At 33.8% G+C, this 17207-nt stretch overlaps 1 protein-coding gene across 1 annotated transcript in view; it reads left to right on the top strand.

Moving 5' to 3' along the window:
- The window catches only part of Kif5b (kinesin family member 5B), a 45226-nt gene extending 28297 nt beyond the window's left edge, over positions 1 to 16929 (top strand). Inside the window, exons 15-26 of the mRNA XM_020157318.2 lie at positions 1978 to 2121; positions 5923 to 6111; positions 6735 to 6852; positions 7241 to 7302; positions 7401 to 7510; positions 8254 to 8355; positions 9540 to 9600; positions 9721 to 9792; positions 9938 to 10042; positions 10991 to 11207; positions 11720 to 11884; positions 14412 to 16929. Coding sequence (XP_020012907.1) covers positions 1978 to 2121; positions 5923 to 6111; positions 6735 to 6852; positions 7241 to 7302; positions 7401 to 7510; positions 8254 to 8355; positions 9540 to 9600; positions 9721 to 9792; positions 9938 to 10042; positions 10991 to 11207; positions 11720 to 11850 — 1311 coding nt within the window. The 3' untranslated portion in view covers positions 11851 to 11884; positions 14412 to 16929. The remainder of the gene's footprint in view (positions 1 to 1977; positions 2122 to 5922; positions 6112 to 6734; positions 6853 to 7240; positions 7303 to 7400; positions 7511 to 8253; positions 8356 to 9539; positions 9601 to 9720; positions 9793 to 9937; positions 10043 to 10990; positions 11208 to 11719; positions 11885 to 14411) is intronic.
- Positions 16930 to 17207: the final 278 nt, after the last annotated feature.

Here is a 17207-nt window from a genome sequence, read left to right as displayed (position 1 = left end):
TGTCAGCACAATGAAATAGCACATTTAAAAGGTTTCCTATCAGAATCCAGGAAGGGTGGGAGACAAAAACCACCTGCCAGGCGGCAATGACTGAGCACAGGCTGGGCTTGAAATGATGATTCTCAGGCCTCAGACTTCTGAGTGCTGGGATTGCAGGCAGCACCACCAAGCAGGGCCATTAATTTCAATAGCCATGTTTACCTGTTCATGCATTTGCACTACAAGGGTAGAGTTGAAGAGTTGTGACCCACCAAATCTAAAATCTTTACCATTTGTCTCTTCACAGAAAATGGTCACCTACCATTGATCTATCACATTGTTTGTGATGATAAAATCATAGACAGATATAAAATTTTTAAAAAAACCTTTTTCTAGCAGTTAAGAAAAAAAAAAGGTTTCCTATCCCTGATGAGTTTGTTCCCTTTTTTTTGGTAGTACCTGGGCTTAAACTCAGGGCCTACATCTTGAGTGCCTTCACCAGCCCTTTTTTGTGTTGCGTATTTTCCAGATAGGGTCTCTCAAACTATTTGCCCCGGCTGCCTTTCAACTGCAGCCCTCCTGATCTCTGCCTCCTGAGTAGCTAGGATTACAGGCATGAGCCCCCCAGCACCTGCCTCGTTTTCCCTTTTAAATCTCCAAAGTTAATTGTTTAAATTTGATGCCATAGAGATTCAAGACATAACTCTTCCCAAGTTGCATCATTAGCAAACCTAATTGCTATTTGGTAGGAAAACTCTGGATGTTGGTCCTTGTCCACTGATTGTGGATTTTAAGACAGTTATAATTGTGTTGTGGAGCTGAAGTCAAAGCTACCTTGTTAGTAAAATGAGTTAGAAACCCCTGGCATTTACCATCTTTTTATATTTTTAAGCAGTATTATGGTTCAACCCTCAGAGAAAATGCCTGGCCATTTAGACATTTATGGTGGAAGTGTGCCATATTATGAGACTTGCAGGAAAGCTAGTGCGTCATAAATTAAACCGAGTGCACTACGCTACGGAGATCAAAAGCTTAAGGAAATTACTAACCAACAGAAGAAACGGGTTGAAATGCGGGCAGGTGTGGTAGCACACATCTGTAGTCTAGCTAATTGTGAGGGAGAGGTCAAGAGGATCTCAGTTTGACCCAACCTGGGCAAAAACTTATCATGATCCGTCTCAGTAAACAATCCAAGGGTGATGGGTCACATCTGTGATCCCAGCCACATGGGAGGCATAGGTAGGAGAATCGCAGTCTAAGTCCAGCCCTAGACCGAAAAAAAATCTAGGAGACCCTGTCTGAAAATAACTAGAAGAGAGAAGGGATGGGGGAGATGAAATGGTGGAATAAATATATTAAGGTGAATATGTTGCATTAAAAATGTGTCATCTCAGTAGTTTTAAAGTGGGCCAAATTGAATTGGACTTAGCAAAATTTGGCAACTTTGTAGTTGGTAAGCTAGCTATTTTAAATGTACAGTTAACAGTAAGTAAACTCAGTAATACTACTTTATCACTAGCTTGTGCTTATATTACAGCATCAAAAGTAGCCATAGTTATTATTCAGTGTATTCTTTTTAGTGAGAAAATAGATGAAAAAAGCATACTGACCACATAGTAAATTTTGTTCCATTCTAACATTAATTTGCTCAGACTTAAAAGTTTCAAAAATAAATTGGGATATAGCAATAAGTGATATCTAGTTAATCATATCTAATTAATTTTCAAGTTTCCCATTTCTAGGAAAAAACACCCAATATAAAAAATGTAGTGCAATTAGTCAGACCACCTGTTCTGAATGGGATATAAGATAGCTACTTTGCAAAGTCTGTGAAATCTAAAATATTTTTTAAGTTTGAGTTTGGAGCTAACCCAGAATTTAATAGATAGATTAAAAACATGAGATAAAACACATGGTCCTGTAAGGGCTAGGTGGAAAACTTGAAATACCCATGAGTACTTCAGTTGAGTTTTCATCTGTTTGTTTTTGGTTCTATAGGCAACTCTAGCAAGTATAGATGCTGAGCTTCAGAAACTCAAGGAAATGACCAACCACCAGAAGAAGCGAGCAGCTGAGATGATGGCATCTTTACTAAAAGACCTTGCAGAAATAGGCATCGCCGTGGGAAATAATGATGTGAAGGTAAATAAAACAGCTGAATAATAAACAGAATTGTCTGTGTTCAACTCGTATTTTCGTTTACTACTTAACTCTTTACAACGTTCTAAAGATTTTGCTTTTAGAAATCATCTTAATTACCATATGTAAAAGTATTTGATTGGAACATCAGTGAGGGTGCTTGGGAAAACTCATAAATAAAGTAGCCTGTGATTTCTTGAAATGTTTAAATAAAGAAAAATGGTGAGCAATGCATAATTAATTCTTTTTTAAAATTTTAACGTGAAATGTTTCAAATACAATAGTAAAAATATATGAATATCTATATATACAATAGTAAAGAATATATATGAATATAACAGTTATAATTTTTTTAAATTTTGCCACACTCACCCTATGCCTTGTTTTTGTTTTTTTTGAAATGTGGTCTGCTTATGTTGCCCAGACTGGCCTCCAACTTACTGGCTCAAGTGATCCTCCTGCCTTGGCTTCTCAAGTAGTTGGGAACTACAGGCAGGGGCCACCATTTCCAGCTATCTGTGCCTTTTATTTTATCCTTTTAAAGGAGGCTAATACTGGTTATGTTAGCATTAGATACTAGGTAAAATATATTAGTGATCCAGTAGACATAATAGATTTAATAGCTTTGAGTAGAAAAGCAAACTAAGACTTAACTGCAAAAACGTGCACATAACATGAAAAAGTTGCTGTTTGCTGAGGGAGGCAAGGATTCTTGTGAGTCCTATAATTTCCTCATACTGACTCACCTTTGAAACAAGGGAAATAATGGATGGCTTATCTTGCTCTCTTCACTATCAGCCTGAACAGCCTGCTCTAACCATTTTTATGGTAAAGTTATGTGGAATGTAAAGACACAAGGAAATCTTGTGCTATAGAAAATTAGATTTCAACTTGGCCAAAGGGAAGAGAATCTTAGTGATACTGGAATGTTGTTCCTCAGTTAGTGGACTGACGTTGTCAATGATTAAAGACACTAGACCAGGAGTTAAGAGTTAAAAGAAGAAAATTACATTTCTTTCATACCACTGAACACTAGAAAGGTAGTGTTCAAATTTTGCTTTGACGATTCACCAACTTCCTTTAGGAAAAAAATCTTTTTCACTATACCATTATTGCATTTTGAAAGTAAGTCAGTCTTTCAGATAGGTATTTTAAAAAACAGAGGTGCTTAAGTATTTTTTTTTTTTTACAGGTAATTTTTTTTGATAAGGTCCACTCTTTTTTTTTTAACATTACATTTCAGTTTTTGTGTTTTACAGTTGTATGGATTTTTATAAATGTTACAGCTTCACCGTTTTGGTACTGTTCAAAATAATTTGACACTGTAACAAATCTCTTATGCTTAACTACCCAGAACCTCTAAGTATGTAGCCCAGGGTAGACTGGAACATATTTTGTAGTCCAGGCTTACAGCCTTTCCAGTGCTGGGATTACAGTGTGCCACCACGCATGACTGTGTACTAGCTTTTTAGTGTTACTTTTTTTTTTTTTTAATCAAATAATTATATTTTTGTGACTGGATCTCACTTTGTAACCCTGGCTGGCCTTAAACTCATAATCCTTCTGCCTCCATACCCTCAAGTGCTGGGATTGCAGGTTTGTGACCCCTAACCCAGTTGTTCACTAAGTTTTTAAGAAACTCTTTAAGTGTCTTCCAAAGTAGCTGCAGCATTTTGCATTTTTACCAGCATTGGAGGAGAGTTCTTGATTGTTGAATCTTGAAAGTATTTGGTGTCAGTTTTTTGGATTTTAGCCATTCTCCTGATGTGTAGTGTTATTTCGTTACTTTAATTTGCAGTTTGGTTGTTTGATTTCTTATTATTTAAAGAGTTCTTTTATTATGTTTTCAAAATAAGTCCTTGTGGCTTCGCTTTTTTTTTTTTTTTCCTCTTAACAGTATCTTTTGCAGAACAGGTGCGTTTTATTTTAATGGAGTCTAACTTGGCAGCTTTTTTCATGGATTGTGGTTTTGATATTTTGTTTAAAAACTCATCACCAAGGCCACCTAGATATTCTCTTATTTTTGCATTTACATTAAGGTTTGTTACGCATTTGGAGTTAATTTTTCTGTAAAGTGTACAGTCTACATTAAGACTCATTTTTTACATTTGGATGTGATCTTACAGCACCATTTGTACCTTGTACCATTGAATTATCAGAGTTACATTTTCAGATCTACTCATTGTTTTTGTATGGATCTATTCCTGAGCTCTCTAGGATATTCCAATGACCTAGTTGTCTTGTCTTTTGTTAGTATTACACAGTAACCCACCCCACCCACACACCCCCATCGACAGTTTTGCTTTTCCATGGCTTCAGTCACTTGCAGCAAACCATGACCTGAAAATATTAAATGTTAAATCCCAAAAGTAAATAATTTATAAGTTCTTAATATTTTTTATGGTACATTGTTAGAACTTATAATTGTTATAATTTCTATTTTATTAGCTACTGTTGTTAATCTCTTGCTGTGCCTAATTTAAAACTTAAATTTCATTATAGATACGCATGTTCAAAAAAGAATATAGCATTGCAAGGTTCAGTACTATGCAGGGTTTTAGGCATCCATGGAACATCTTGAAATTTATCCCTCAAGGATAGAGGTGATGATCACACTATCTTGATTGTACAATATCTTTAGTGTCAGTCTTGTTCATCTTTAGTATTGTGTTAGCTATACAGAGTTCTTTAGTTCTCCATATAAACTTTAGAACCAGTTTATCAGTATTCACAAAATAAGATGCTATGGTTTTCATTGAAATTATATTCCTTTATAAGTATTTTGGAGTTTCCTTATAGATCATGTGTTAATGTAAATGGCACTATGTATTAGGTTTTTTGGGGAGGAGGGGCAGTGCTGGGGATTGGGCCCAGCCGCCTACATACTTGACAAGTGCTCTACTGCTGAGCTACGTCTCTACCCCATGTGTTTTAATTCTATGTTACAGTTATTCATTGTTGGTTTATAGAAGATGGTTGACTTTTATATTAATCTTGTATCCTCAAACCTTTTGGTAGTAGTTTATTCATCAGGAGTTTTTCTTGAATTCATATTGGCAGAAAAAAAAAAGACTTCTTTCTTCCCAAGCTCCATTTGTAATTTTGGCATTGAATTTTTTTTTTTTTCTTTGAGACTGAGTGCCATTTTGTAGTCCATATTGGCCTCAAATTCAAGATCATCCTGCCTCAGCCTCCCAAGTGTTGAGATTACAGGTGTGTGCCACCACACCTGACTGATGTTGAATATTGTAGTGGAATTTTTTAATGAAGGCCCATAAAAGTTTAGGAATGTACAGTGACTACAGTTCTTCCTTGTTGAACTTAAAAATCATCCTATCCATTCTACCTAAACATCCTCTGACTTGTTCAGTTTTAATCTGAACAAACACAAATTATCATTGATTTTATAGAAGAGGTCTTAGGGGGTAGAATTCATCAGATTGTTTTTAAGTTTATATTCACTTTTTTTTGTAGGCACACATTAACATTATTTTAAGTTGTAAAACAGGAAAGGCAGGCAGGGTTTGGTGCATACCTATAATCCAGGCTTTCAGGAGACTGAGGCAGGATGTTCATGAGTTCAAGGCCAACCTGGGCTAATACCAAGACCCTGTTTTAAAAACACCAATATGAAAAAAAAGCTAAAAAATTTTAAGCTCTACCTAACCCTTTATTAAAGCAATAAAAAGAAAAGGTAAATTTCAGATTTCCTGTGTCTGTTGAGCAATATTAAAATTATTTTGTTACAAAATTTTTTAGTTTAATTGGAAAAACAAACACTGAGCATCGTATTTTTTCTCGCAGCAACCTGAGGGGACCGGCATGATAGATGAAGAGTTCACTGTTGCGAGACTCTACATTAGCAAAATGAAGTCAGAAGTAAAAACAATGGTGAAACGCTGCAAGCAGTTGGAAAGCACACAAACAGAGAGCAACAAAAAAATGGAAGAGAATGAAAAGGAGCTGGCAGCGTGCCAGCTGCGAATCTCTCAAGTATGTGTGCTACATCTTTAAAATAGCCACATAAGTGGGTTTTCAGACACTACTATACATTATTTTCAGGAATGTAAAAAAGACTTAATTTAGTTATTTATGAAATTGTTTTCCTAGTCTAGCACCAGTATAACTTGAATGATTTAACTGGGTTTATTTGCCAACAAATGTATATATGTACATACATACATATGTGTATATGTAGAACTTTACTAGAAAGATGAAACTCATGTGACTATTGAAGATTTCTAAAGAATTTTAGGGTGGGCAAAACTTCCAGGGACCAATTTTGCAGCTTTGGCAACTAAGAAATATAGTCATTCACCAATGATAGGGATTTTCAAGGAGGAAAGGGAGTATTGTTGGGTGAAAGTCACTATACAGACATTATTTCATATTGCAACCTTACCACCTTTGTTTGCAACTGGCCTAAGGTGTACTGTATAATTGGTTAATTTTTTTTGTTTTACATTTAAATCTGGCCCTGAACATTTTGGAATGAAAAATGCCTTCAGATTTATCATATACTTAGATATAGCAATAAAATTTTCTTACTTTCAGATATTCTTAACAACAAAACGTGTGCATGAAATATTTTTCTCACTTAATGTTTCTTCCAAAAGCATGAAGCCAAAATCAAGTCATTGACTGAATACCTTCAAAATGTGGAACAAAAGAAGAGACAGCTAGAGGAATCTGTTGATTCCCTCAGTGAAGAACTAGTCCAGCTTCGAGCACAAGGTATTTTCTTTCAAGTGTTGATGAGTTATATTTTTATTAATTCTTTTTTATCTTAGTATAATTAAATGTTGTATGCTTACATTCACAGATAGAAAATAGGAATGTGAATAACAGAATGACAAACAAATCATGCACTTCATTGTGCCTTTGAAATCTTTTTCAATTGTGTTTGAATATGTAAACAACAAATCTAGGAATTTCTCACAAAGTTACGAAGTTGTGTGTGTGTGTAAATATTAACAAACAGGGTTAATAAACAATTTCATTTCTCTTCCATAATATCACAGTACATATAACTAAGTGTGCTAGTCAGCCCATTTGTTTCTTGGTTTATGTGAGGAAATCTTAAGGCTTATTTTACTCCTTTATTTTCTTTCTACCTAAACAGAGAAAGTCCATGAGATGGAAAAAGAGCACTTAAATAAGGTTCAGACTGCAAATGAAGTTAAGGCAAGTTTGTTGTTGTATTGGATTCTAATGGCTTTAATCCATCATTATTAATTTTGATTAGTCTGACTTTAAATACCTTTCTTTCCTCCAAATTTTAGCAAGCTGTTGAACAACAGATCCAGAGTCACAGAGAAACTCATCAAAAACAAATCAGTAGTTTGAGAGATGAAGTTGAAGCAAAGGAAAAACTTATAACTGATCTTCAAGAGTAAGTATTAGAAACTAACTCAGAAATATTGTCTTTTTAGATAGGAAGAAATAATAGGTTGTTAATGGGCAACATATCATTAGAAACTAGCCATTTTAAAATATAATTTTGATTTGGAAATAAGAATTTTTTAAGTAGCAATTCTAAGGTATAAGTCAGATTTTTTGAAAATTTTTCTTAAGGCCTTTTGGTCTAAATATCCAGTAAAAAGAGAATAATCTCCAGCTTAGACTTCTTATTGCAAATAGTTGCCAGAGTTTCTAAATCATTTAAAGCAAGACTTAATTGCAAATTATAGATGTTTAAAGTTTTTTTCTCTTAATAGAAGCTGTCTTAGTTTATTTAGAAGCCATTTTCTCTCCCTCCATAGCCACATTCACAGACATAGAAATTACAGAAATTACAATGCTCTGCAATGATTTGAGTAAGAACCAGAGAAGAATAACAAAGAAAAACAAAATGATGATGAATTTGAGATGTGGGTCTTATTATTAATACCTAGTGAATGTAGAGATGAGGATTCCAGGAGCAGAATAAATTCATGATTTCAAATCAAAATATGAAAAATATTGTATGGATGAAAGTAGCCAGGTCATCCCCTCCCTTTCTTAACCTGATGGAGTAAGATAACAGGTATTTGAAAGATGAAATTACAGAATTTGAGAGTTCCAAAAATTTTTGATAATGGCAACTCAGAAAACTATTAAGTTGAACTTATGTTTTTCCCCCCTCCCTTTTGTTAGCCAAAACCAGAAAATGATGTTAGAACAGGAACGACTAAGAGTAGAACATGAGAAATTGAAAGCTACAGATCAAGAAAAAAGCAAAAAACTACATGAACTTACGTGAGTAATTGTTTTAATTAAAACTTAAAAATTAAAAATATGTATTAGAAGATTGCAAGCATTAGCCTTGTATCAGTTTTCTAAGTTGGTTTGATTTCTGTCTAAAAATGTGAAATGTGTATTTGTACTTTTGTGAAGGCAAGGTCTTATATTTCAGTGGTGGTCAAGATTTAGATTCCTGCTGGGCTAAGGGTATGGCTTAAATGGTAGAATGCTTGTCTAGCAGTCACAAGGCCTTGTGTTCAAACCCCTAGTAGTGTCAAAAACAAAAAAGGTTTTCCTGTCACCATGTTGCTTCAGTAGCCCATCATGAAAACGAACCTAAAATGTGACATTAAGTAATGTGGAAAATCTTAGGATCTGCTGCATAAACTGATTACAATTTTCCACATACCTGAAATTATAAGAGACAATTTGGAAATGAATTACTATTGTTAGAAAGATTGCACCCTCAGGACCAGTTCAGAGTTGATTTTATAAAGATTTTGCTGAGGTCTGCAGACGTAGCTCAGTGGTAGACTGCTTGCCTACCATGCTTAAGGGGAAAAAAAAGATTGGGTACTGGTGGCTCACGCCTGTAATCCTAGCTACTCAAGAGGCAGGTATCAGGAGGACCATGGTTCTAAGCTAGCCCAGGCAAATAGTTCTTGAGATCCTGTCTTGAAAAAAACCTATCACAAAAACAGGATGGTGAGTGGCTCAAGGTATAGGCCCTGAGGTGAAACCCTAGTACAACAACAAAAAATTTGGTAAATTGTATCTGTAGTTTTGTTTAGAATAAGCTTAATGTGAAATGTTTTAATCTTTTTTAAATTATGATATCTGTAATTCCCAGTTATCAGTATCATTTTAGATAAATTGCAGTTTATTATATGTGGCATATTTTAAAATAAAAATTTAAGCCATTCCTTATTCTTTGAATTCTACAAACTAAATCATTCACATAGCTTGAATTGCTGTGACAAGGGTTTTTCCCTAATATACTATAGATTTAAGAAACTGTAAAGCATATAAAAATTTCTTTGAAAGATTACAGTATATGTAAACTATTCATTAAATATAAGCATCTTTATTTGAATTTTAATAATTGATCCTTTCAGATAAATATTTGATTCTCATGAGAAATAAAACTAGAATTTATGGATTTGAGTTGAACATATATATGTATATTCTTCCACCATTAGGGTTATGCAAGATAGACGAGAACAAGCAAGACAAGACTTAAAGGGTTTGGAAGAGACAGTGGTAAGAAAAATGTGAAAATAAATAGATTTGGGGAGTGTTCTTTGGAAACTTTTTTTTTCCTACTATGGTTATTCTGAATTTGAAGACTGAATTCCAAAAATTTTCTGTTCTGAATTCAAGGCAAAAGAACTTCAGACTTTGCACAATCTGCGCAAGCTCTTTGTTCAGGACCTGGCTACCAGAGTTAAAAAGGTAATAGAGGTACTGCTTACTGTATATAATTCTTTGTGTTTGTAAATGAAATAATGTTACATTATGTGTTTGTGTAGTTAAGCTTAGATAATTGTGACCCTTTAATTTTTCAGTCTTCACACTTCTTGACACCTTATTTTCACAGAGTGCTGAGATTGATTCTGATGACACTGGAGGTAGTGCTGCACAAAAGCAAAAAATCTCCTTTCTTGAAAATAATCTTGAGCAACTCACTAAGGTGCACAAACAGGTAAGAAAGTATATTTTTATGGTGCCTGCAGCATTGTGAGAATCAAAAATTAAGGAGTGGAAAGTAGAGTCCTAGAATTATAGCCTGAGTCATTATTATTTTTTTAAGCAATTATATAAGGAAATCACTAGCAACTTCTAGGGAAGTTAATATTTTTATTTGTCTTTATTTAATCATTCATTCATTCTTTTGTTTCGTTGAGACAGGATCTTCCTGCATAGCCCAAGCTGGCCTCAAACTCCCAATCCTCCTGCCTCAGCCTCTCGAGGGTTGAGGATTATAGGCATCAGTTACCATGCCCATCTGGGAAGTTAATATTTTTAATAACCTTATTATCAAACAAGACCAGTGAAAACATGTGTTATTTCCTCTGTAGGATTTCAGACAGCTTTTCTTAATTTATTTAATAGACAGGTTTTTGCAGTTAAAATACAATCTTTTTTTTGTTTCTTCTATTTACATACAGTGTTCCACTATCTGAAGTATATAATAAAATAACGCACTTGATGTCTTTTTAGAAAAATGCTTACTATGATCTATTTTGCCAGAGTAAGGTTAAAGACATTCTTCCTTTTCTTGTCTTCAATACTTAAGAAGGGGTTTTTTAAGTTTACTTGTGGTTTTAATATGCCTGAGAGGGTACTCATCTCCTCAATAAAGAAAACACTGCCCTGGCACTGTGTTCAATTTTGTTGTCTTTGCCTAGTAGTGGGAAAGAACAATTGAGACTGCCCTGTAAAAATATAAAATAAATGTGTATCTTGCTGAGAAATGTATATGTGTGATATGTAGAAGTGCATGTATTGTTGCAAGTTGCTGCCTAAATTAGAAAACCTTACTAGAAAATACAGTTTTACTTCTTTTCTAAAGAACAATTATGAAATGCTCATATTTTCTCAAATCATTTTGTGAAAACTAGAATCTTTATTTTTTGTGTGTGTATCTTAGTTGGTACGTGATAATGCAGATCTTCGCTGTGAACTTCCTAAATTAGAGAAGCGACTTAGAGCAACAGCAGAGAGAGTGAAAGCTTTGGAGTCAGCACTAAAAGAAGCCAAAGAAAATGCATCTCGTGATCGCAAACGCTATCAGCAAGAAGTTGATCGTATAAAGGAAGCAGTCAGGTCAAAGAATATGGCCAGAAGAGGGCATTCTGCACAGATTGGTTAGTGGAACCCTAAACCATCAAACCATACTTGATTTGAATGCTTCCATTTAGTTGAAAACATCATCTGAATTTTATGATGTTTCATCATGGTAGTACTTGTCTTTCATTATCTTCTAAATTACCAAAGAGTGGCACCATTAGGAAAGAAGAATTTTGAGGGGTAAGCACATTAATAGGACAAGTAGGTAAATAACTAGATATGTAAGCAAGGATGGTCAGAGCTTAGAGAAACTATATAGAATAATACTAGTAAAGCAAAAAGAGAATTGCAAGACAATAAATCACTAGTTATTTCATGTTTCTGATAATTATTGGTGCAGGAATAAGATTTTTTTAAGAGGCTAAGGATTGTTTATATAGGTTCTGGAGAAAAGAATAACAAAAGCAATGAGAGAGAAACAAGACAAAAATAAAACACTTGGGAATTAGTTGTGAATAACAAGAGGAGGTGGTCATTGTAGTTCATGTGTTAAACTTTATTCTACATCAGTCTTTGTTTTTCAAATTAGCTAAACCTATTCGTCCTGGACAACATCCAGCAGCTTCTCCAACTCATCCAAGTGCAATTCGTGGAGGAGGCGCTTTTGTTCAGAATAGCCAGCCAGTGGCACTGCGAGGCGGAGGAGGCAAACAGGTGTAAGCACGCAACAAGCCCACAGGCAACAAGCCTACAGGTTCGTACTCTGCAGCTGCTTGTGAGCCATGTCTGTATGTTGGAATACTGAGCCACTGGTGGTTAAATAGGTTTTTGGACTTTTTTAATTCTCAAATTAGTGTTAATGATTTTTAGTAAATGTACTCTTAGGATTTAGATAATGCTGTATATTCAAAGTTGCGTTCTTACTATTTTTAAAGCTATTAATTGGATCATTTGTAATCGTTCTTGATATTCTGTCTAAGATATAGCAGGGTTTATAACTATTCCTTTTAGAGAAAATTTAAGAAAGTATATTAACTTTTTCCATATTTAAATTTTCCATATTGAAATACCTATATATGCAATTTGAAGTATGAAACATCTTTTTTATACTCCCTCACCTTTTAGATTATTCCAGAAGATTCCCAGAAATGTTTATTAGCCAGTTTATGTTTCCTTTTTTCTTAAGGCCTCACAGTTGCTAAGGCAGTCTCTCTACCACTTGAGCCACGCCCTCAGTCCTTTTTGTGTTGTTTATTTTTAGATAGGATCTTACTTTATGCCTGTGCCAGCCTGGACCCTGATCCTGCTATTTGTGCTTCTCTACATGGCTGGGATGATAGACAGAGCCACTGTGTCCAGTCATTGGTTGAGATGGGGTCTCTGAACTTTATGCCCCACTAGTCTCAAACCACAATCCTCCCAATGTCTACTCCCTCTGAAGTAGCTTGGATTATAGGCTTGAACTGTTGCACCTGGCTGTATTTTCTTTAGCTAATGGGTTATCTCTCTGTCCCTTTTTACCTTTTCTTACAGATTTCTGAGCTTTATTATTTATTTTTAATTACACATTAGTATTTTTAACTAATTAGTGTTAATCTATTCCTTATAGGGAGATAATATCACAAAGTCCATGGAAAATAGCCAGATACTACCCATATATAGGGCATATTCTTTGAGAGCTTTCTCTGTATACTGTAACTTTTAAATTTCAAAGTTTAAATTGTTGATAACTATTCTAATTACTTATTACACCTATTCTACATGTTATTTTGTAGCCTCCTTTTTTAATTTAGCCCTATATATTTTACAACATGATTGATTAGTTAATAGTTGCCTAGTATTTTATAATAGGGCAGGAAGTCTGATTTTAACTCTAGAAATTCCAGAGATGGGGACGCTGGAAATTTAAAATTACTAAGTAATTATGAATAGTTTACTGTTACTGTTTCAGACAAATATTAAGACCAGTTTATTTTAACGTTGCTTGTTTTTATTTTGACATTTTGCACATTCCTGCCTTTAACTTGGAGTAGAGATTTAAGCAATATTCTGGGGATTCAGTATTTCCACCAACTTAATATTATGTGTTGTCCACAGTATAGGATTCAAAAGGAAGTGAGAAAGACTTTGGAGTTCCATCTGACTTTGAATCTGACTTGTCTACTTTTATAAACTTGAGCCAAGTAACTTTAAAGTTAATTTCTTTCTCATTTTGACCCCTTTTAAAATGACAACTATTTAATGAATCTCAAAAACTTACCATTTTTTATAGAGACAAAATAACATTATCATACCTGACAAAATTAATGTCTCTCTGGCTTTGTACTGCTGGGGTCAAACCCAGGGCTCTCTGCCTGTTAGGCAAGCGCTCCTAACTGACCTTCATTCTTGGCCCCTCTCAGTTCTTTTCAATGTTCTGTAAAGTTGATTTATAATACAGGATTGCTTTCATTTGGCTTCATCCATTAAATCTCCTTTAATCTAAATAATTGATTTGCAGAGAAGATAGACCATGCACTTTGTTAAATATATACAGCTAACCCTAGTATGGTGATGGCAGTTTAGCACATGATGGAGATAGTGAAATGATCGTTTCAAGCCTTGATAATTAGTATATAAATATGTAATTAAATGTTCAAAACATTTCAAAGCTCTGGATTTGTTTTGGGGGAGGATGGCAGTGCACTGATAATGTTAGTTACCAGTTTTACATGACACTTCTTCTGTTTTACATGCATAGTAATGGGAACAGATTGAATTTTACTAAATGCATAGGTAAGCAGGCAGTTATTAGCTGCTCCAGGTAGTAACCACTGGAATTTTCTGTTTCATTGTCACATTTGCTACCATAGTGCCTCTTTTTTAGCCCTAGCTCCCCACTCCACCCTCCCCCCTCTTTTCTACAGCTACCATGTAGATAACGGCTAAATGCTAATTAGTGTTTCTTGATTTAAGAATCACTATCACTGTCTACTGGTTAAAAGACTAGTTATTATTTTATTTTTTAAATAAATATAATTCATATGTCAGCTTACTCATTAAAGGGCTGACCTTTTAAACATTGTTCTACTCATAAAAGTTTCTGTTTACAAGGTAAAATAAAGGAGAAGAAATCAAAATTAGTATTGCTATTTTTTTAATTTGGGGAGAAAGTGGTCAAAGCTGTTGGCAAAAATGTTAATATGTAACTTCACATATTTAATTTCCTTATTTGATTCTTCATGATTAATTAGACATGAACTTTGTAAAATAATTTTCTCTCTGCTTTCTCCCATCTTCAGATGTTGAAAAATAATTCAAGTATGAAGAAGACGTAGTATCAAATAGTCATTCAGTGACTATAACCTCTGCGCTCTTGGAATTGTAGAATTACAACTTTTTTAAAAACAAAAACTGTATAAATTACGTCTGGCCTGTACAGCTATTCCTACTCAATCTTGTAAACTCTGCTGCTTCCCAACACAACTAGAGTGCAATTTTGGCGTCTTAGGAGGAAAAAAACGACAGTTTACAGCTGTGGCCCTATTTATTACACAGTTTGTCTTTCATGTCTTAAATTTAGTCTTCACTGTGCCAAGCTAACTGTTCTTATAGGGCTGTGCTTTTTGTTATTTCCTTTTTTGTGTGTATGTTTATTTTTAAATCTCAATTTAAATTCCCTAGTTGCTATTACTTGTTTTTCTTTTCCTATTAAAATGGCTTTTCCTTTTTTAGGGAAAATGGAACATTTAGGTTAAACGTCTTAAATTTTAGCACTCAGAACAACACTACATGCCCCACAAAATATGTCAGGTCAGTACTGTATCTTTAAAATTCCTTGATGTGAAATCAGGGTTAAAATTACTTGTATCAACTCTGAAGCTTATTTGTAAAACCGTTTGAGCACTGAAACCTAAAAACTGCCTAACTGGGCAGTGAGGAATGAGCAAAGCCACTTGATTGTTGTCTCATGAGATGCATGAGATGCTCGTTGCGGAGTTATTTTGAATGGAAATATTTTCTATATTGAAAGTAAATCTCAGTTTTAGAGAGTTTGGTAAAGGAATTGTATCACTTCTTCTGTACTTCACATAGCTTCATGGAATGAAAATACCATGTTTCATTCTGGTGAGCCTGCTAGCTGATAGAAAAATTGGGCAGATACTAATTTGTCATCTTTAATACAGTGAATGAATTAAGATATTATAGAACTAGACGTAATTTTATATTACTAGATCATTGCATTGACTGATCTAAATTTAAAGCCTATGAAAATTGAGAAAAAATGCAAAGCAACAGATCAGATACAACATAAAGGTCAAAATACGCAGGTAAATTTTGGTCTGAAATCTCTGAGGTGTTTTTAACCTGCTACAATGTCAATCATACGTTAAATTTATTTCTTGTTTAGTCTAGAATATTATATTGTTGGCTGTAGTCCATAATTCTGTAATTAGTACTGTGTACCAATTTTTGCCACATCTTCAGATGATTAAACTATGTTAACAGTTTCTTTTAGGGAACTATAAAAGTAGTAGGGAAAGAAATTTCAATATTTCTTCATCGGGGTGGGGTGACTGTAACTAGGTTAGCAGAAGTTCACAGAAAATCGGTATTTAAGGTTACTCAGTAAAGAAACTTGGAAAGTTCTGTGTTAGGATCTGGCTGGCAGAATTAAGCCTTTTGAAAAAGTTTTATATACAGATATTTGTATTAAATTTGGAGCCATAGTCAGAAGACTCAGATTATAATTGGCTTATTTTTCTATTTCCTTAACTGTAATTTCCACTTTTGTAATAATTTTGATTTGAAAGATGAATTTACTTATTTATTTTTTTAACAGTCAAAGATCGTTGCTGTTGTAGTCTGCAGTCTTTAAAATGATTGTGTTGCTTTTAGGATTGATCAAAACAAACACTCCAAAAGCTGAGGTGAATTCTTGATTGACAGCAAGATATAAGCAGTACGGTTAACAAAGTGCTATGTCCTCTTTATGATGATAGTTTTCTAAATGAGGAGATATTTGGCTGCATTCTTATAGACATTTATATTTTATTTTCACATGAAAACTTCTTTTCAATATTGATTAAGGAAACATTTTTTTTTCCTCTTTTGTCTGAATATGGTAGTTTGATTCTTTTAAGATGTATCATGGGTATTGGTGCTGTGTAACAGACAATGAATTGTAACTAGCATATGGTTCAGAATACACAATGTTAGGTTTTCAAAATATGTTAATGGTTCTTTTCTATTTATAATTTCAAACTTTCATAAAGTATGTCAGAAATTTCATAAATTTGTTTTCAGTGAACTCTGCTATGATAAGTCATTAAAGACAACATTTAGTCTTATAAATGGAACTTTCTGATCATCTAGAATATTGACACTTTCAGTTTACAATGTCTCTTTTTTTCTTTGGACTGGAGATATATATATATATGTATATACTTTTATATACATATATATATAGATAGATAGATAGATAGATAAATGTTCCTCTGAATGGTATTGGTAAATGGTTCAGAAGAGAAACTCATTGAAATAAAAGTAATATTTATTCATGATGATCAATTAAATTATTTGCATAATTTAAGAAAACTAACTACTGTGCATAACTCTCATTTGTGTGTAACTCAATTTGACATGATGTGACAGAAGAGAGTCTGAGTCTACCGTGTGGAATATGTTGGTTTATTTTCAGTGCTTGAAGATACATTAAAAGGTAATTGGTTCAGGAAGACGCCATATAATTTTAAGTTAGCCTGCATGCTGTAAATGTGTTTTGTGTTTAAATAAAGAGGAAAATTTTTTGAAATGTAATGACTTTCTTGAAACTCATTTGATTTTGTTGATTTTACAGACTCAGTGGTCTGTCCTGATAGAATAGCAACTAATGGATCATTATATTCATACGTATTTTGTTTCTTGATGTGTTGTAGCTTTTGAACAGAGGATATTAAATGTGTAGGCTGAAAAATTAAGAGCTAGAAATGAATTATCAATCTCACGTTATTTGTATAGTCTACATTCTGTTCATCTGAGTCTGTTTTACCAACAAGTAAAAGAATAGTGTTAAAATTCATTTTTCAAATTCTTAC

Source organism: Castor canadensis, chromosome 15 (genome assembly GCF_047511655.1).
Source record: "Castor canadensis chromosome 15, mCasCan1.hap1v2, whole genome shotgun sequence".
Classification (NCBI taxonomy): domain Eukaryota; kingdom Metazoa; phylum Chordata; class Mammalia; order Rodentia; family Castoridae; genus Castor; species Castor canadensis.
This window is presented reverse-complemented; position numbering and strand designations above follow the sequence as displayed.